The 22372-nt window shown below is 39.3% G+C and overlaps 1 protein-coding gene across 2 annotated transcripts in view; it reads left to right on the forward strand.

Moving 5' to 3' along the window:
• LOC134219965 (GTPase-activating Rap/Ran-GAP domain-like protein 3) overlaps nucleotides 1–22372 on the forward strand; it is a 263290-nt gene that overhangs the window by 202042 nt on the left and 38876 nt on the right. For both annotated transcript variants that reach the window (XM_062698872.1, XM_062698871.1), the window contains exons 4-11: nucleotides 6189–6270; nucleotides 6477–6595; nucleotides 8169–8400; nucleotides 8687–8785; nucleotides 9012–9115; nucleotides 19240–19354; nucleotides 20016–20125; nucleotides 20973–21125. In XM_062698872.1, coding sequence (XP_062554856.1) covers nucleotides 6189–6270; nucleotides 6477–6595; nucleotides 8169–8400; nucleotides 8687–8785; nucleotides 9012–9115; nucleotides 19240–19354; nucleotides 20016–20125; nucleotides 20973–21125 — 1014 coding nt within the window. The remainder of the gene's footprint in view (nucleotides 1–6188; nucleotides 6271–6476; nucleotides 6596–8168; nucleotides 8401–8686; nucleotides 8786–9011; nucleotides 9116–19239; nucleotides 19355–20015; nucleotides 20126–20972; nucleotides 21126–22372) is intronic.

The raw sequence follows: 22372 nt of genomic DNA on the forward strand, positions 1-22372 counted from the left end.
AAGCCGTTTTGAAAATTTTGTCTTGAATTTTCCCAGCAGCTGTTCTACACGGTTAGAAAAAAGTACCTAATATTAGGTATTTTTCACTCAAATCGGGGATTCAGTGTGGGAACCCAAAATTAAGTAATTTTCTCTTGAAATTAAGTAAAATTCACTTGATATTAAGTAAAATATACTTAATTTTACATCGAAACTAATCAAAAGTTAGGTAAATTTCACTCAACTTTTGTAAACATGAGATTACTCAACGTTGGGTTCCCACACTTTAATGCCCTTGTTGAGTGGTTTTGCTCTTCATTTTATGACAACTAGAGGGAAGAGGGAAAGGGAAGAGGGAGAGAGATGCAAGAGAAAAAAAGTACCTAAAATTAGGTACTTTTTTCTAACCGTGTAGATTAATTTTTTATACCACTCAACCGTCAAAATCTTTAAACTGGTATAAGAGTGAAATCAGGAGTGATTCAGTTTCATTCCAAATTTTCGACCACTATTCTAGTTTGAATCTGGAGCCAAATAGAACAAACTCGCTGATTTCTCCAGCAGTGTTCTATTCATGATTTTCAAATTTTCAATTAAATGAAAACATCATGTTGGCGTCAAGAAAGGTGCAGTAATTGCAAAGCGGATAGATCCGTAGATAAACTGGATCATTCATACAGCAGAACAATTGGAAAATATTGGAATATCGTGATTCAATCGTGGTTCAAATCTGCTGAAAATAGAACGGAGCGTTATACCAGTTGTTTTTTTTGACATTTGACTATAAAAAAATGAATCTAGAACAGCTGCTGGAAAAATAATGTTTCAGATTCATATTCAAACTGACAGTCCCGAACGATTTGAATCACTGCTGATTTTGCCCTAACAGGCTAAGTTCTATTTTCTGCAGATTTGAACCACGAATGAATCACGAGATTCAAATATTGTTCAATTTCTTGGATGTATGAATGCATCATTTTATCTACGGATCAATCCACTTTACAATAACGGCGCCTCTCTTTGCCGCAACATAAATATTTTCATAAATTGCAAACTTTTAAATCATGAATGGAACACTGCAGGGAAAACCAGCAAGTTTGTTCTCTTTTACTCCAAAATCAAACTAGAATAGTGGTCGAAAAATTCAAACGAAACTGAACCACTACTGATTTCACTCTAAAGTGTCTCTAACATAGGCTGACCATACGTACCGTATTTAACGGGACAGTCCCGTTTTTTAGACCTTATTGTGCTGTCCCGTCGTAATCTAGAAAATCCTCGATTTGTCCCGTTTTTCCATTGATTTTTCCAAAGAGCTTCAAAATGGCATTAAAATTTGACCAATTTCATTAGTGGATTGAACGGAACTTGGTAGGCAAGTACATCCTGAAAATCAGGTCACGCTTCAACTTCAATGAAATGAAGCGCAGAGGCAGACAGATTTCCCGATTAAGTTCATTTTCGATTTTTTTTTTTCGACATATTTTTCAACCGTTTGATTCTTTTCGAAACATTAAGAATCATTCAAAGTCTTTCTGAATAACTCAGAATATTGATAGTAGAATCTATAGATGAGCGAAAGCATGGTTGGGTTCGTTTTATTGACCGTGTACCAGGCGCATATGACGTCACACCCCTTAATATTTTCATTTTAATCCTGACGACATGCTTATTTGGAGACACGTTTGCCAGTTCGTTTGGAGACAAAGGATTTATCTTCGCTTATCCATATATTCCACTATCAAAAATTCAGAATATTTTGAATTCATCCACTGTAGAAAAAAAAACTACGATATTAAAAAATAATAATAATCAATAAATCAGCTGAACAAAATGAAATCGAGTTTAAGGCAGTTTCAAACAGAGTGAAAATTTGGTCGGATTTCAGTCCTCACGTACTTTAAGACTAGTTTACAGCTGGGTGGTGCGGATAGAATCGATTTGGTTGTCAAAGTGAAGCCAAAATTCTCTATTGTGCCGGAGCCAAACATTGAAGATTGTGGTGATGTACGTTTTAGATCAGGCCTGCTCAAACTTTTCAAGTGGGCCAATTTTTAAAATTTACATGCCAGCGGGCCAAAAAATATTCGGTACATATTTTCAAAACAATCCAACTTTTTTCTCATTTTTTAGAAAAACCAAGCACGATTTTATTGCGTTCAAACAATTTTTTTTCGTCGTTGCATTAATTAATTTGCATAAACTGTTCAAGTCATTGAGATGTTTGGCGATATCTGCTAGAAAAGCCAAGTCACTCATCTATTCAGGATCATTCAGCTCGGGCAGTGGTTTTCCTTTATCTTATAAAAAAGTGTGCCCTTTTCTTTTCGAAAAGAAAAAATCTCTCAAGCATGGTACCACTGCTTAGTCAATGAAATTCATAATTGGTGAGGGTTGAGTTCTCTAACGCTGATAAAGTTGATTTTCTTAATAACGAGCGTCAATACTTGCGGAATATTGATCGTTTTCACATATCGATTCTTTTGGTGAATATGCCAAATATCGCCAAACCTATGTGATTACTGTTCCATGCTTAGAATAGTCACAACGCCTTTGTTCTTTCCTGTCGTTGCTGGTGCTTCATCAATAGTAACAACACTTTAGGTTTCGAAAGAGAAGAAAGTCGCTTCACAACAGCCTTCAGGGTTTTCCCGTTAGTTATTCCCTGCATTGGGGTCAAAGCTGCCAATTTCTCTGTCATTCGAAAATAATCATCAATTCCTCTTATGAAGACAGCCACCTTTGCCACGTTTTTCACGTCAGTATTTTTATCGTTTGCGAGAGAGTAGAATATGAAGTAGGCGGCTTTTTCACGTAAGGTAGATTTCAAACCTTCTGCGAGGAGTTTTACTCTTCACCGTGTTCGGCGCAAACTAATTCTAGTGAAGGAGGATATTCCTTAAGACACACGATGTCAACAACAACCGAAATACCACAGACAAACAGACATAACACTCGTCAAATTTCCATCGTTCACTGATTTACTGGTCAATTTAAATAATCATTAGTGGCGCGCGCATCGGATTTGCTCGAGTTTGACATTTGCTCACTACCGTCATCTGTTTCGTGATTTGCCCAACTAACTGAAATCAACAGATGTCGTTAGTATTTAAATGACGATAAATTTGATGAGTGAATGTTCAATGTGTTATGTCTGTTTGTCTGTGGAAATACATTCCTAACCAATTTCGCCGTCCTGGAAAGGTTTTATCCGTTTTTCCAAAAACTGGCCCGTATCGCATTTTCAATGAACCATTGCATCGTTTTGTTTTTATGGAGTTCTTGACACGTGCAATCGTCTATATAGCAAATCTTTCCGAACAAATTAAACAAATCGGCATTCTTTTTTGAAACGTGAACATAGCTACTCTGATCAATCTTTATTGAAAACACGATGATCCACATCATTCTTTTGTGTCTTAGGGTCGCTTAACGCAATCATTTCAAGTTATGTAAAATATTACTTTTCGTTTCAAATTCAAATAAATGGTTTTGCATTTAATTGATTTAAAACTTACGTATTTAATAATTAATAATAACAAAAGAGCTTCTCGAGCCAGATAGTAAAGCTGGCGGGCCGATTATGAGGTTATTTTTCTTAAACGCCGCGGGCCACAAAAAATGGAGTCGAGGGCCGCATCCGGCCCGCGGGCCGTACGTTGGGCAGCCCTGTTTTAGATCTTATATTGAGAAGAATTGTTATTATTTGGGGAAAAAATAAATAAATTTAGTTTGCGTTTTGCATTCTTTGTAACAAATATATTCATATTATATTTCGAGTGGAAAATTAGTAGGAATGCAACTAAAAAGCACTCGTTACGAGATTTCACGAGATTCAGCAGCTGATTAGAGAAGGAATGTATGTAAACCATCGTGAAGTCGTGTAGAGTCTCGTGCATTTGTGTGGTCTCGTGCAGCATGGAAAGAGAAATTCGAAGAGCGGGAAATGTTTGACAGCCAAGTAACTGCAAAATAATTTTGCTTATGGGATTGATTTCAAAATATCCCGCCACTCGCTTGAGAGCAGAAAAGGGGCTCTATCCGCAGCACCCAGGTTTACAGGTCAGGAGCTTCCACATGTGTGGGGCTTTTTGGAAGCATATGAGAACAAAATTAATGGACAAGATTTCCGAGATGTGATGCTAATTTTAGCATCATTTAAATCATTTTCGATCAAAAAGGACTGTAAATTGATTTGATATTTATTCACATGTGCCTACTAGCAACCCTATAACCAGAGACCGGCGGTGTGAAAAACTGTCGGAATGGCAACGTATGAAAATGCATGAAATCGTGAAAATAAGACTGGCAACACATGAACGTTTTCGCCGATCTCTTATTCTAGTATTTCTAGTGCCTACCATATTCATGGAAATAATTAAAATTACTTCTTAACAATGTTTTTTCCTCGTTGAGATTCTTGTTTCGCAGATTCTTCCTCACTTATATTCATGGAAGAGGGTTTTGGCACGGGAAATCAATAATCGCACTATTACTCTTTTCGCATTTGACTTTTGTCATTTTTTTCCTAAAATTATTTTTTATCTCTCTAATGCCCACACCGGCTTTAAAGGCTGGTTTACAGTTCGGAAAACGTGTCACGGGATTTAGTTCTCCATGGATTTTTAAAGGGGTGGGATTTAGGAGATTTGGGCTAGGAAAACCCCCTTGAAAAAATACATGAGGGACCAACTCCCGTGACACGTTTTTCCGAACTAATAAACTAGCCTTCAGGAAGGATACTTTGACTATTTTTTGTTATTTTCAATTGTTCAAAATTGGAAAAGTTTTTGATATTGGTCAGTGATAAAATCCTTAGACCTTAATGCATGTTTAAAAGTGGATTAAAAATTATCAAAATTCCAATTTTTTAGATATTGAAAAATACGTAATTTTTTGTACCATCGTGTTTTTGTACGCGCCCCTTTGAAGAGTGAAATTTTTTTTTCAGTATTTTTCCACAACTGACTTAATGCTTAGAAGGTTAGTTAAGGTACTTAAAAGAAAGTTATTATGGTGAAAAATTCACACTAAAACTTTTCTCTAAAATTCTTAAGCGGAAAATTAAAACTAAGCCCAAACATTTTGAAATTTCCACAGTTCTTGAATTTTGTCACAATATTTTTGGCACGTCCCGTTTTGCAAAAGCGTTTGGCCCATTTTTTCCACCGAAAGGATCTGGTCAGCCTACTCTAACAGAAAAATATTTTTTTTTTGCAATTCCTGATCATAATACTTGGTTTACAGTTCGCGTCTGAGTGATAAAAGCCTACTTTCCCTTACCAATGGAAGGGTGCTTAAATGGTCATTATGCAACCCAAATGGGTTGCATAAAATCCATTATAGCACTCATTTGGTGCTATAATGGAAAACCAGCATTGGAATATTAGTTACATGATCACATTACATGACATGACATCAAAATTTCCCAAAGGTTAGTTTATCTATCGCTTTATGGTTTGTCGATCATGTAATATGTCAAGATAACATGGAATCTGTTTGTTTTCTGCACGACAAGCCTCGTTGGATAAACGTACAACTCGTGCTGGAAAAATCATCTTTTTGCAACTAGATGCACAAACTACTATTTTTTAATTAATAGTTTAATAGTTTATTGAATAGAGCACTTTTAACAGAATTCGAATAACATGTATTTTATTCATGTATTCTTTACCGATGCACTATCGTTAGCAACCATAAACGAGGTTGGGCTTTAGGACCCAATTACAATATTTCATAGGACACATTTTCTAGCATCATTAGATTAAGGTACGAAAATTCCTTTGACTTATAAAACCGATTTTGAGCCAATAGTGAGCATTAGCAAGAAGTGAGCCTTAAATGAGGTAATGAATAGTGCTGTCCAATGAGCAGCTCGAAGTTGTTTCCGTCCTGCTCGTTCTATTTGTCAACAAATGGACATGAGAGGGATGGGAATAACTTCGAGGCACTTCAAGCTGCTTAATGTTGAATAAATGTTGTAATAAAGGTTGAATGCTTGGTCAATCTAGATTTTGTAAACAAAAAACAATTAGATTTTTGATCCTACCAACTCATTGATATATGAGCGGTTTCTTTAAAATATTGCATTGCTTTCATGGGGAGCGTCTCATCTTGTATTCAACGTATGTTTTAGGGAAGCCCTCTGTTGGAATAGTCTCAATTTTTTTCCTGCGAAATTTATTCAACCATATGATTCTATATTTCAGGTTTTCGGCTCGCCCAGCATACCCATCCTGGAAAATCCCGAACATCAAACGCGATGGTATTTCAAGTATTTTCTAGGAAAACGTAAGTACCCTCCTTAACGATCTAATAGATCTGCAGACAATCAACAATCATCGCAGCCCATTCTAAGAAACAATAATGATTCCTTCCCTCTCTGTATCATTTCATGTTGGAAATATTGTCTATTCCGGGCCGGATGTCGTTCTCTTCCGATGGCACTAAAACGGAAAATCAACATCATCTCGCCGTCGGTCCGTGAATTGTCGCAGTTCACCAGAACTACGTAGGGATAGATTCGGAGAAAAACCCATATTTTTTATCCATCGTCTCGCAGGACTCCGGTAGCAAATGTATGCCCCTGTACAGGGTGATGGTATTTCGGAAACAGGTACGTACCTTAACGCGTCATTGTCGTGACTTTAGCTTCCCCACAAGATTGCCATCCTGGGCGATTAAACGGCTCATAAAACGGTCACACGTTGCCATTGCCCTCACAGTCCTGGAAAGTAATTAATTCATTCGAAAAGTCCGCTTAATAGCTCGCTCCCGCCGTCGTTCGATGCTCCGAGCCCTACGTAAACAGTGCATTACGGATTCAAAGGATCTCTTAGAGGATCTGGAGTAATGGGTGTTGGAGTTGGGATGGAGCAATCGAAATTAAAAACGTTTTTAATTGCGGTTGCAAACAGGGCACCGCCAACGATATACGATTCATGAGACTCAACGAAGCCATTACCTTTGGAATCATGGCCCATCATCAAAACTCAACCACTCCAAATATTAATTCGAGTTTGAAATATTAAATCGACCTTGAAATTTCAAATATTCCTAGAGCTAATGTGTCTGGATGTTTAATTAATCTAGCCTAGTTACTTAGAACAAAATGATGCCTAGACCGTCGTAAATGAAGTTAAAGCTGTCGAATTGGTTGGCTCGCAAGTTTGTGTACGGTATTCTTGCTTCTGATTTTCCTGGGGTTTCTAGGAATGCTCAATGCAATCGTTTATGACTCACATGATTTGCTAGATTTGTGTATCAAATCAAACTGGCCAGCTCTCTCAACACAATAAAGAAGAGGCTGCATGAGTCAATCAGGACTAAGCGAGTCCCAACAGTTCGAGACATCTCGGTCTAGACCTAATCGGTTGAAGGATTTTACGACCGAACAACATTATCGGCTTTATCAGAAATTACGAATTCTGTCAATTAGCTGTTTAGTCGAATGTTTTTCTTTGTTAGACTATTTGTTCGGCCATATGACATTTACGGTCAAATGACATTTTCGGCCATATGACCAGAGATCAGGGTTTGCAGAAATCACTCTCAATAGATAACGAACAACGATAAAAGAAAGGCAAAAACTGTTCCGAATCATAACAAGCCATGATAACAAGTTTATCAAATTTGTATACAAAAAAACGGAATCGGACAGGCATCTCCACAAAAGAAGTGATTATTCTCGCTCATTTAGTGTTGGGGACCGCACAACTGTGTAGAACAAGTTGAAATGCGTCATCAAAACCAGTGCTCCCCGCGTTTGGAGCTTTAAAAAAAAAAATATCATGAGGCATAGCCTCACAAATCAGTTCTTTATCATGACAGCTAGCGAAAAAAAAAGTCTTACGGTATGCTACATATCGTATATGTATACAGAGTTGATAAGTAAGGGACTTTTTCATTATATATTGTATTCAATCCCTGCCTGAGAAAAAACAACAAGTATTAACCAAATCCCATCCCATAAAATTTAAGAATATCTTCCGTGTCCATAAAAGTGCAAACAAGTTTGGAATTAATTATGAAAATCATCCACCCGAGCGTTCCATTCCTCCATAACAAATGAAATACAATCTATTTGCATTAGGAAGGCAGCCTACATGCCAATATAATCTCATATACATCTTTTCCATTTTTCTTCCATTTTACTGCTGCAAATTATGCCGATCCCCAACGAATCCCAGGGAGCCCAGAAGCTTGCCCTGCCCTACAACCCCCAGCAGAAGCTGACGGTTAAGCAGATTCTGTCCAATTTTGCACTAATGGATGCAAGCAAATCACCCAAGGAGGTATTTTCGGCCGACATCCAGAAGGATTTACTGCTGCTGGAGGAACAGGAGGGCTCGGTGAATTTCAAGTTCGGTGTCGTCTACATGAAGGCTGGCCAGAAGATGGACGACGAGATGCTGAGCAATGGTAAGCGGTCTGTCGGGGGCTTTAATGAATAGTGCTCTCGGATGTCCCAATTAGTACAGAAATTATGTGCAAGATGGAAGGAGGTGTTACAATATTCATTCCAGCTCGTAAAAATGCGAAAGGTGTTATTTAATTTGTTTTGATGGAAATCCTTGCATGTTCATGAAAGTCTGATGTCAGCCTGGCGGGAATTGATTGGGACAAATTGGTTTCGGAAGATCGGTTCGACGAAACTCTAATCAATATTCAATTTATGCCTTGCTTTGTCCTTTCTTCGATTTCGCAGAATACGGGAGTGCTGACTTTGACGAGTTTCTTGTTCTACTAGGAGAAAAAGTGCGACTGAAGGACTGGGAGCGATACCGCGGTGGGCTAGACGTGAAAGGTGAGCTGATTGATTGATATTTAAGCATCAGTGTATCGTGGGCGGCTAAATCCGAATCATATTTGATTATATGATCAATTCCAATACACCTATTTTATAAGGATTTTTAAAACAATACATTCTTTAAAAGCAATTGAATGTAATTCAAGCTTACATCGCATTCTTTTCTGCTAATAATTTGTTACGAAGAACACACTTTTTCTACTACTTGTTTGTTTTCCAACAGGTGACATGACGGGAAAGTATTCGATTTACACTCTGTACGAAGGTCACGAGATTATGTTTCACGTATCAACGCTGTTGCCATTCAGTCGTGACAACAGGCAGCAGGTGAGTGAAATAATTTGTTCGTTACTTTTTCGCTTGCCTTTTCGTCGTAGAAATGGTGCGCTGCATTGAATCAGTTTTCCGTTTGTTCGTTGCCGGCAACGCACTGTGTGTCATTTATTTGTTTCATTAGTAAAGACAACTGTATATCACCATTTATGTAAAACGCCTTCAGCTTTGTTGTCGCCAGTTCATTAAACCATTAAACCAAATCCTATCAGTCCGTAGCATTGATTATATTTCCCAGCCCGAGTGGAAAGACGTGTTGCTCAGAAAACTTATTTCATTATAAATCAGATTTAAACTGTTAAAAACATATTTTGTAATTATGTTCCACCTAGGATGAACATTGAACAATCGAAACTATCTATGAGCTATCAAAACATTCATTAACAAGTTTTTTTTTCTAAATTCCGTTTATTTGGTAGGCTCGGGCGTGTATAACAGTTTACGGAGCCATGGTTCTTTGTGATATACAGGAAATAAAAAAGTGAACAAAGTCGTTTCAAGTGAATAATTCTGTACAAATTACAGATTCTGCACGTCTAGGACGTTTTTGAACATTCCTATATAAGAACAATGTATTCTCTTCATCTCACAACTACTAATAAGCAGTCCATCTAATTTTATTTTTTGTGTCTTTGGCTTATTTCTATGATCAATGATCATGCTGAAGAGGTCTAGGAAATAAAAAAATGAACAGAGGATCAATTCGAAATTAAAGCACATTATTCGGGAAATTCTCAATGCTTTGTATGACCACCGTGATTCTCCAGTTCTGCCATATATAGTTTTGGAAAATGTTCCACAAAATTTCCTTTAAGCTTTAAGTCGATTGAACTGCTTATTAAAAGTTATACTTTTTTTGAAGCCTGGAATTCAGAATGGCTCAGGGATTTTCGATGGGGTTATGGACCGGGGATGAAGATGGCCTTTGAATTTGGATAGTCATTTTGAAGTGGAAATATTGTTTTGCGACATTAACAGTGTGTTTTTTAGTTATTTCATATTGTTTTATTAATAGCCATTAATGATCGATTTATGGATGCTTTGGCTTTTGTTGACCTGTTTTTTGAATATTATTGAAATGAAAAATAAGAAAATAATGAGAAGAGGTGTTGGAAATTGCCAATTAGGGGGAGGTCTTCCAAAATAACGAACCCCGGAATAAAACGACCGTTGTTTGGGGTTTACGATAAGGGGAGTTATTATTTTCCTGCAATTTGTGGAAACTTGTTGAAATATATTTAATTTACATTATAGAGTACAATCTAGTTTTTCCATTATCAATTTAGAATCATTGTAAGTAAAGTAAACAAAACTCAATGTAACTCACGTTTAGTCCCGTTCAGTGTTGTGCTTAATCATTATCAGACGATCATGATTGCAATTTTCATATGAAAACTTTTCACGTGAAAACAGTAGGCGAGTTGTCGCTTCTCAAATTTTGTACTCAAACGATAATAAACACAGAAGTTTCATTCAATCATTAATATTCACTAGAAATAGCTAATTGTCAACAGTACCGTTATACCTTCTATTTGGCGTTATAGTTACATGCTAGTAAGGAAAAATAGTTTAAAAGGTAACGGTAAATGCTTTAAATCAAGATACGATTTTCAAACGATTCTTAATCGCTGGCGAGTTTTAATCACTTGATAATTTGAAAGTAAAATCGCGGGTGAGTTTGATCATTCTCAATTTTTCGAAAATTTGATTTTTCCCAACCCTGGTCCCGTTTATATATCTGGTCAATGGTAATGAATCATCATGATTGATTACATATTTTGATCTCATTTTGCTGTATATTTCTAAATTGTATGATCTGACATCAAACTGTGTACTTATTTAGTTATCGGAACAATATCAAATTTAATTTTTGAATTGCTCTCATCGATAGCAGGAATTGTTTTCGATTTGATGTCACAGTAAAGTTTTTTTTGCTATACATTTCGTTATTTTAACCGTTAATGCGATCAAAAAGATATCAAATTAACCCTTAAAGGCGCAAGGCGATTTTTTTAGAAATCGTTGAAAATATTTTAACGTAAACAACCATTGAAATCATTAACATTAAACGTATTTTCGGTTTGTTGTTTTAAAACAACATTGCGCATTTAAGGGTTAAGTAATCATTTTCGGCAATTTCACAACATCAAATCAAGTTATCGTTTTGGTCTCAAGCTTGCTCGAGTCCCAACTGCCGCCCGGAGGTAGAAAATGCCAACTGGTTTCTGCATTTATGATCGACAGTACTCTCCGTTGTTTTGATTTCTCGGTCGGCCCCGTCGAAATTTGTACCTCGATCGCTGTGAAAAGTTCTAGGCCTCCCCCTTCGTGAGATGAAGTTTCGCAGTGCCATAACGCATGAATCGGTGCTTAGTGAATGGGCGACTTTAATATGCATTGCGCGGGTCGTAAGGCAAGTGGCCAGCATACCCCAACGCTTTTCTACTCGGCGACCGACGACAGTCTCGTATGGTACGAAAAAATCCACCGACATTGGTGAAGGAGCGTGCGAAGGCATGTAGTCGAGCTGCCGGTAGATCTGCCATGATTATCACTATTGGAGTGACTTGGTGATTCTTGCAGCTTTGGCAGTTAATTCGGACGTTGGTGAAGGCTGCGCGAAGCTTCGTAATACTGTATTTATGTAGAATTTCGTTAATTACAGTGACATTTTTGGTAGAAAAGTGCAATAATCAATTTGGTGGTTGGGTTCGATAAGAACGATAAACCTGATGACGTGAAGTATGAGTTCTATGAGAGCCTTGATAAGGCCTACGGAGAGTGCCCAACATATGATGTAAAGATTGTCATCGGGGATGCAAATGCGCAGATCGGAAGAGAAAGTTTCTTTCGCACTGTCATTAGTACGGAAAGCCTTCATTCCGCTACCAACGGTAATTGTCTGCGACTTGTAACCTTTGCTGCTGCTAGGGAGATGGCAATCAGCAATACCTACTACGCACGTAAGAATATCCACAAACACACCTGGCAACATCCGAGTGGAGACACTTGCTCACAGATAGATCACGTGCTGATCGACGGACAACACTTCCTGGATGTTATAGATGTAAGGTGCTTCAGAGGTCCGTACTTTGACTCGGATCACTACCTTGTAGTTGCAAAAATTCGCGCGCAACTTTCCAGCGTCACGAATTCACGAAACAACAGAACGATGCGTTTCAATATCCAACGCTTGTCAGTTGAAGGAGTTGCTGAACAGTACCACCAGAAGCTGGACGAGCGGATATGAGATGCCACCGGATCTGGTGACGTCATCATATTGTGGAAAAATATCCACGAAGCTGTAACTACAACAGCGCAGGAAGTGTTAGGCACTGCACAGCGACGCCAACGAAATGGTTGGTTTGATGAGGAGTGCCAGCGAGTGATGGACGAGATAAATCTCCGCCACGATGACGAGAAGCTTGAACGATAAGAAATCTCCGCCACGATGACGCGGAGCTTGAACGATGGGAAGGGCAGCCGGATGGACGATCTGCCGATGGTCGCTGGTTGGCAGCCCTGGTCAACGAAACCAGGAAAAGCGCGGCTTCCCCTACTTGCCTGTCGTATGTCGCAAATCGTGGGGCCTTCCGGCCGCCTTGACTGATGTTTAACGCTTGGCAAATCCTGAACTTTCCTGGCCGCCTTGGTCTATACGAAATCACGGAGAATGTGTTTTCCTTCTCCTTGCCAGACCTCGTGGTGTAGCCCTTACGGGTTTTCCGCTACTGTACTTCCTCCCGTACCTGGCCCGCCGACACGTGTTTACGTGTAGGCTTTCCTCGCTGTTGGGGGTTCGACGGAGACGCTTCGGGTTCACCAACCTTTTGGGACAATCCACCAAACTTGATATGCACTGCTCTCCCGATCCGGACACCGGATTGCTTGACTGGGGTAGGGTCGGACGGTGCTCCGTGGCGACCAAAATGGCCGACGAACTTCCGACAATTTTTCTTCCGTACTGGGTCACCAAGTTCAGGTCTAGCGGAATCACTTTTGATTTTCCACGGTCTAAAGCTTTGCTAATCGTTGGTTGACTATCGGCGATTTTCTTTTCCCGGGGAACTAAAGCACGCTCAAATATCGAGCATTAACAAAAACGGACCTTTTTCGTTCCCGATCTAACACCGACTGCCTTCTTGCTGCTGACTCTTTTTCTCTCGTTTCCGATTATTTTTCTCCCTGCCTTCTCTTTACACGTCTTTGTCACAATCGTCTTCCTCCTTTTCATTTCGCCCCGGATGTTTATTTTCGCCCTCGTTGTCTTGGAGATGTTAGCCGGTAGCGTTAGTAGGTTACACGCTCAAGCCAGAATAGCTCCATAATTAGCATGGTATGTGCCTATTCCAAGACTTGCAGGTGCTACATGCAAAGCCTTACAATATATAGTTGGTGTGCGGTTAGTAAGTACCGTGTTATGCAAAACATCATATAAATCGATCATAATTGTTATCGTCGGTAACAAATTGGAGAAATTGTTAACTCGTACGATGGGATCAGGTGCGGTAAAGTAGGACATTGCGCTGGAGCGGAGTTGAAGGTCGGTGGTTTTCGAGCTTCTTGAATTGAGTGGCTAATGATATTCTGCGTGATAGAGAAAGTGGGTGCCGTTGAAACATCTGGCTTGAGGTTTCAGATTTGGAAGTCCTTTCCATTTTGTGCCATTCAGGCATCTCCGTCAGCTTGAGAATTTCGCTAACCCGAAACGTTACAAATGATGAGTAACTGCGGTGATCCGATCTGATCCAGTACAGGACATCTTGGGAGTCAGACCAGAAGAATCGATGGGTAATGTGGATCGTGAGAGTCTCGGAGAGTGTTCGAGCCAGGCGAGATCCAATCAATGCCGCTTGAAGCTCCAGTCGGGGAATAGAGAAATATTTCAACGGCGCGACTCTGTTTTTTGCGGCAATCGTGTGGAGCTGCACATCACCGTGGTGAAATCTATTTCTGCTGACGTAACATCGTGGAATGCTTATCTTTTCGATTGATGGAAGAACGTTGAGCCAGGTTTGCCATCTTTAGAAAATGATTTCATCGAATTGATCATCCCAGCCGATGCCAGAACGCCAGACTTCTTGTAGCAGAATTTTCAAGTGCATTAAAAATTGGGCTATAAGCTCAAGCGGATCAAATACCAACATGAGTACATGCAGCATTTGTCGTTTTGTTGGATGGTGTTGGCCCTCCAGTAGCGCTCGGCCATATCGATCTCATCCAACCTTGTAGATAAAGATGTCTACGTTGGTGCGCCACCACATACCGAGAGTTTCTCCGTTGCTAGTTCCGGTGAAAGATCGAGGTTGTGCGAGATTGATCGTTTCTTTCTCTGGTTTCCACACTCACTAGCATGTCATCAGCGTAGTGGCGTTTTTGGATCACTTCGACGACCGCTGGATAGTTTCCCTTGAAGCACTCGGCGTTTTGGTTTTTTCGCGAACTGGGCGCTTCTAGGGGAGCAGCACGTCCCGTGGGTCATCACTTGGAGAGCGTATACGGAGAGGGCTCCTTCTTCGTCATACCAGAGGATCCGCTGACATTGCTGGTCTTCCGGACGCATAAGCACTTGCAAAAACATTTCATGCACGTCTCCAGTTAGCGCGCCTGGCCTTCACGGAATTTGACCAGTATGGTGAATAGCTCGCTGAGTTGATCAGGTCCTTTGAGTAAAGCTGAGTTTAGGGACATTGAACATTCCGTGGGCTTTTGAAGCGTGGCGTCTTACACCATTCGGATCTTGCCTGGCTTATTTGAGTTCGTTACCGAAAATATAGGTAGATACCACGTCTGAGGAAAATTTTGGGAAAGTTCTTCATCGTTGAGATCATTCTCTTCTTGAGGAACTGTACTCGCCGAAGGGCCATTGGAAAACTGTTCGGAAGTCGACAACAAGCCAGATTCGTAGCAATTTCCCTTTAGCACTGTGTGACTTTCAAGCAAATTCTGCGCTCGCTCTTCCTCTGCCCGGACGAGACGGCTGAACAACTTCCAAGCTGTCTACGGCGAAGTACTCCTTCATCATTTTATGTAGGTCTTCGTCCGAAGATGGATCGCAAGCGCAGATGTGAAACACGGAGTGTACCAAATTGGTGGCATTGACGCGGTTCCCTTCATCACAAATTGTTCTGTCTAGCCGGATTTTAACAGCTGTTTTCAACAATGCTGAGATGCTGATCCTTCATTCCGATGAGGATTCTTGGCCGGACATCTTGGTAGGAAGTCCCTGACAGACCTTTGATATGTTGATACAACTCTGACAACTCTTCGAAATTGAGAGACTTTGTCGGAAGAAGTAATTCAGCAACTGTGCGTACCTCTTGCATGGTGTACTTCTTTGAGTCTTTGTGTTTCAAACGGATCTCAAGCTTGACACATTTTGAGTCATCCTCTCGACTAGGGTGGTCGGTATTGACCATTTTTGACAAATACCGGTATTCGGTATTTGGTGCAGTCAATACCGGTAATACCGGTAAAATACCGGTATTTGTGAAAATTTCAGAAATATGAAAAAAAAACTTTTGCTTTGGACTTTTGGGTATTTTATACGATATTTATTGACAAACTTCAAATGTTAAAATCATTGCTGGTTGAAGTGGGTAGAGTGAAACTTACGACAAGATAAAATACTAAGTGATAAATCTCCCAATCCGACTCGGGTTTTGTTGGAATTGTTGCCAGCTACTGAAAATGCTCCCTCTGGTTCAACGGAAGTTGGACAAATGATGCTAAGAGCGTCGAAGATCAGTGGCAAGTACTTGCATTTAATCCCTACCGATTTATTTTAGAAAAATTCTTTACGGATTGCTTGCAAGAATCCTGATGTCAAAGTAGTTGCCACCGGCAATGCTAGTATTTTGCTCTGCTGCAGTCTCTTCAACGATCGCATCTGGAATGATTAGACGCTTCAAGATCTCATGTGGATATCTTTAAGAAAATGCCCAAATCGTTTCTAAGTAATTGCTTCACTGCAGGATTATTCAAAAAAGCAAAAAGATCGGCGTATTTTGATCGTTGCTCTTGGATTCGCTCTTTGAGAGCATCGAATAAGTTGGCGGTCATTTCTGTGGCTTGTTTTGATGATTGATCCAACATAAAATAGAGGGCCTCGTCGATTTCAGTGCAGAACTCACGGCAGAGTAGTTCGACAGTAGCTTGAACAGGTTCGAGGCTTGAGTTTCTCCACCTATCGCCAAAAAATTATCATCACTGAAGTTGAATTTGGATTGGATCTTCAAATTCGGAGTTTTTTGAACAGATACCATGTACTCATAAAACCGTTTGAGCATGGATAACATTCTACTCCAACGTGTCTTGGTATCAGCCACCAATACATATTCTTTACCGAATTCAGAACGGACAATTTTACAGCAAATTATTTATCACAGGTGATCCCCGGAAGAGAATTATTACGGCACGTATCTTTTTCACAATTTCATATATTGCGGGAAAATTCTCGACGATGTAAACAATATTTATTGAAGAAAAAAGTTATTGACAATTAGACAAATGGCTAGGAGAATTTGGCAACACGTATAATTAATGACTATGTTGATCGATTTTTGCTGTAACGTGGACGTCGTTAATGATCCTTATTTGGGCAAAGATTTATTCATGCGCGCACGCAATTGTTGTGTTTGTTACACGGTGAGTCTCTTAGCTGATATACGTGAATATAGGTGAAAACTAGTAGCGATTTATTATATTGACAGCAATTTTTAAAATACCGGTATTTTCCAGCTCCAATACCGGTATTTTTGGTACTCAAAATTGGCCGGTAATACCGGTATTACCGGTTTCGGTACTACCGGTTAGACCACCCTACTCTCGACGCTTCGCTCCTCCAGTCCAAAGCAGCACAGCGGTGCAGCATCCCCATCAAGCTGCAGCTCATCTGCGAGTTCATTATCAGCCAGTGTGAGCTCAGACCCGTCGTCCAGAAAGGTGAGTTTTCGCTTGACCGATGCTTTCTGTACTCCTGGTAGGTAGCGGAACAACACCTGACTAGCGGTGATCCGATGAGCGTGGCATCTGTGCGAAATGTAGGTAGTGGTGCGCTGGCGTACGTTCGCCAACAAGGGGCTGTCCACAAACCACGTAGACTGAAATTTCACATTTTCAAACCCCTCCCTCCCCCCCCGTAGACCTTCGTAGACTTTTCCGAAACCCCCCCCCCCCCCCCTTAAAGTCTACGTGGACTTTTCCAAATTTTACACAATATCATATGTGGTTGGACAATCAAAATCGAAATCAAATTTAATCCTCTGTCCACTGCTCCTGAAACCAAATTGCCAAGTCAATTCAATTTCTGTTGAATTCGATTCCTCCTAGAGGTGTGCACCATCGCTGCCGACACTTTTGCATCGGCGCGCCACTGCTTAAAATCTGTCACACATCTGACCTACAATTCTTCACGCCAGTTCAAATTTGTATAAAACCGAAGAATTTTCAGAATTTCCGTAAAAATTTAGAATTATTTTCCGAGGTAATTTAAATGTTTAAATGTAAGTTTAAATGAACATTCCGAAATAATTCCCGTGGAATTTTGGAATGGTTTCCTACGTTCTTGCTTGCTGATTTGGAGAAATATTCTGAGAATTTTTTTAAATTCTTTAGACATTCCAAAAACTTTTCCGAATAATTTGCGGTGGAAATTTTAGACAATTTTCAGTTGAAATTTTGGTGAATTTCTCGTAAAAATTTCGAATAATTTTTCATGAAAATTACAAAAGCTTTCTTACGAAAATGGCAAACATTTTTTTACGGAAACCCAAAGAGTTTTTGGTGGGAAATTCAAATGATTTTTCGTGGAAATTTTCAACAGTTTTTTTAGAAATTCCTAAGATTTTCCATCGATCATTCCAAAGAATTCGCATTAGTACTCCCGAAGAAATTGCCCTAAAATATACGAAGAATTTCCCATGGAAATTTCGAAGAATTTCGCTTATATATCCGAAGAATTCCTCCCGAAAATTCCAGAGATTTTCCGAAATTAAGAAAAAATATCCGGGGACTTCCCAGAAAATCTCCAGTGAAGGGTTTCTCGCGGAAATTTCGAGTAGTATCACTTGTAGTTTGCAAAGAAGTTCTTGATGGAAATTAAAAAAAAAAAAAAAAAGAGGAATCTGCAATAAAATCCAAGTGGAAATTTTGAAATTTTTTCGAAAGTTTTTATAAAATATTCCGTAAAATTTTCCTGCTCAGCACAGAAGAATTTCCTGGGAATATCCATATAATTTTAAGCCGTTGTTCAGACTATTACTTCAGTAAAATTCATTAGATTTTTTCGATGGTCTTGCAAATAAAAAAATTTGGGAAAATTCTAAAAAAAATCAAACAAGGTAACTTTGCACATAGCTTCTGTATAAATTGTTTTCAAAAAAAAGTCTACCTAGACTTTTGGTATCCCCCCCCCCCCCTCCCCCTTCGTAGACTAACGTAGACTTTTTCAAAACCCCTCCCTCCCCCTCAAGAGTCTACGTGGTTTATGGACAGCCCCCAAGAGGTTTTACTCGTTTTTGCCATTTATAACAGCCTTATATCGATCTTTTGGACAGGAAATTAAGTAAAACTTACTTGAACGGTCGAAAAAACGGTGTTATCTCACAAGGTGTGGGGAAAACTGTGTTGTTCACTATTTTATTTCCAAGTCCTCGACAGCATGATCTCAGAAACACGTCAAAGACACAAAAATAAAATTAGATAAACTGTTAATTAGTAGTTGTGCGATGAAAGTAAATAAATGTACTTCCTAATTTATTTGAAACGACTTACTTACTGCTCACTTTTTTATTTCTAACACTGTATACAATCAATATCATTTTATTATTAAGTTAGTACCATAATAAGTTTTATAATTAATTGATTTTAATCTGTTCATGTTACCATTTCCTTTCTAGTTAGTTTTCAAATATCCTAGTCCTTCTTATTATTTCATTCCTCTCGGGCTGCACCGAACATGAATCGATGAGCAAACTTTCCTCAGGCAGGCAGTGTAACACACGTACGCGTTTACATTTTCTGTTATCTTTTCCGGTGACTGTGCGCCAATTGGATTTATGTTGGACTATCCATCGACTGTGCGTACCACGCTGGGATGCGCTTTGTCGTCCGCACAGGTGGAACGAAAACGGCACATCGGAAACGACATCGTCAACATCATCTTCGTCGACGAGGGCCCCAATGGCGAGGAACCGGAGTTCAATCCGAACAACATTAAAAGTCAATTTACACGTAAGTCAACAACAGACAAAAAAGTTGTTAAAAGATACCTGGTCAGTGTACTTTTCTTTCGGTGGATTGTATATATGTTAACGCTTTTCTTTAACTTTCTGGTTTGTATCAAGTTTTAAGTGTAGTCCTACATGATTCAATCCTCGATTATCAACGTCAAATCTTAACTAAAAATTTACTGGACCAGATTTAAAGTTATTAAAATTTATAAATAAATTGCGGACAGCACATTTCAATATAGCTCTAAAAAAGAACTTGAAAAATGCGTATAAAAGTTTGGCATAAATAAATTTGTAAAATTTATTAGAACATAGCAATCCTTTATTAGTTTTTTTTCTGATTATCTGTATAATGTTTCAGAGCATAATTTGCAATTATTGATACTATGCCACTCAGAAACGCTCGGCCAATGTGGTCAGAATTACATCCAACGACTAAATTTTCAAGTGCCGCTTTCATTTTCATAACGCAAAACATGGATATTATGAAATTTTCACAATATGATGGTTTTACACATATTCAGTGAACCAATAATCTAATTGGTCACTCCAGGCAGTCATGATTTCCTAGAAATCGAACAGGAAGCCACAAGGGCATATTACACTTAATGTGTCCTTTCAGGTTATTTTATTTAAAAATTGTTTTTTTTTTCAAATTCCAGATGTGTTTGCCGTCGTTACAAAGCGAAGTCGAAGGTATCGCATCTCCGTATACTGTGATGAAACTGTACCCCCGTTTGGACCAACGCTGCCCAATCCACCAGAATTTGAAGTAAGCTACACAGATATTTCGGTTTATTTGCGGTAATATATTCCTTACTACTCGAATGTGCACTATCCAACACCTAGAATATTTATATTACGAGGTTCCACGCCTAGTAGACTGGCCCAACCTAGTAAGGGGAGAATAAAAGTAGTCGGATTCTACGATATTCCAAACTACACAACCCAGCTTCAAATAAATCAGTCGAAAACTATATAAAAGCTTATTTAATCTTTGTATAATCTTTGTATAATTGCTCTTCAACATACCAGCTGCCTTTTTTTGCAAATTCTGAGCGTAATTCTAACCAGTTCCTAGAACGACGTGGAACCAAAGTAAATTGTTATATGTATTTTGTTTTGTTTGAAACTTCCATACAAACTACAAATCTTATTAGCCAGCTTATGTAAGAAGCGATTGGGCTGAAAATTTCAGAGATTTATTTTCTCACCCAAGGCACAATCCTGCCTGAGGGGTGCCCCGCAGAATTTGACAACTTTTTTTGTTTCCTGGACCAATCTAACGACTAGTTATCGAAAAAAGCACATAACTGTCCATCACTTGTTGGATTAACCACATAACATGCTATGAACCACACACCGTCACAAATCCGAACAATAAATCCAATTGGCCGAAAATAGTCGTGCACTTTTGTGAGCTCTTTCTTCATGCGAACAGTTTTGCTTCTATCGCGGAACGTTTGCCATTAGGCCTGACTTTGATTGATGTTTATAATGGGTCCGGCTGCCAGTGGTTCTATATAGCATAGTCGCTTTTCCCTTATTTTAGTGACACATATTTGGCGTTTTTTTTGTGCTATTGTATCTTCTTTCCCGTTTTGCCCTTTTTTCCACAGGATCCAGCTGTGTTTCGGGACTTTTTGCTGGTCAAACTGATCAATGGCGAGAAGGCAACCTTCCAAACGCCAACGTTTGCCCGGAAGCGGGAACGAACCCTGGAGATGCTTATCAAGGACCTTTACGAGGAATACGTGCACGACAATAAAATGGTTAGTTTTTTGTATTATAATCATTATACCTAATTATTTGAATTAATATCAAAACGGGTGGGTTGGAATTGACATTTTCTTTTCGGGTTCTGTTTGGTCCTACAGCGAATATAGAATTGGAAACAAACGATTGTCTCAACTGGAACACAGTAGAGTAAGGCAATTGATCGAGTACCGTCATCGGGGGTGACAATGGGTCATATGGGGGTGAGAATGGGTCACTGTTTCAACTACTTAGAATGCTTGTAGAATAGATTGAATGTTTCTGAGGGCATGAAGACTAAAATATAAGAGCCCTTCTTGAACGATTTTGCTCTACGGCTTCCAGACTGCCGGTGAGAGCGATGACCCATTCTCACCCCCAGACCCATCACCCCCGAAGGCGGTATTAAAAAAATTAAATATTTATTTATTTCATTCGAAAAGAGAAACGGTTATTTTCTTATTTTCCGTATCACTGTGATAAATTCATATCATGTCTTCTCAAGAGTAAAGAACAAAGTTTTATGTCTGGTCAAAGTAAAAGTGAAAATAGTTTGTATTGAGCGTCGGAGATCCAAGGAGCACAACATCTCCCCCTTCAAGATGTCACGTAGTGCTCGCACCTCAAGGGAAGACGAGCTTCTTTTTCTCGCGACGCGACGTAAAGGTGGTTGTAGACATGGGATTTTGGGATCATACCACAGCCTGGTATGTTGACCGCTGGCGGCGTTGTGCCACTCGAAGATTCTTTATGTTCTACTTGAAGGTTGACTTGCTGTGGCAAAGTAGCTAGGAAATTTTGCCCCAGTTCACTTGTTTCGATATGTCTACCGAGAACAATCACTAACCACGGTATACGGAAAACAAGGTATGTTCATAAGAAAAATGACACATATTTTATCGCCACATGATGAAGTACATGCTGAGACCGTGGAGCATCGTCTCGGTTCAGCTGGTGCGAAGATAGTAGTGACGTCACATGGTTACATATAAACTGAATAATTTCATACGTACTGAGCCTGCCTTGTTTTCTGTATGCCGTAATCACTAACCAATCCAGTGGATGCTCCCGACTGCGACTGCTCGATGCCTTTATTTGTAATCGATGGTTATTATAAAAGATCAATCTACCTAGTACAAAGTCCATCCACCTTTTTTTCTACTATTTATATATGTTAAATAATTTAATAGCCTAAAGCTATAGATACATACATCGTTGCCAATGGGTTTATTTCACATTCTGAAGGTTTCAAGTTAATCGAACA

This window comes from Armigeres subalbatus, chromosome 3, assembly GCF_024139115.2.
Source record: "Armigeres subalbatus isolate Guangzhou_Male chromosome 3, GZ_Asu_2, whole genome shotgun sequence".
Lineage (NCBI taxonomy): Eukaryota > Metazoa > Arthropoda > Insecta > Diptera > Culicidae > Armigeres > Armigeres subalbatus.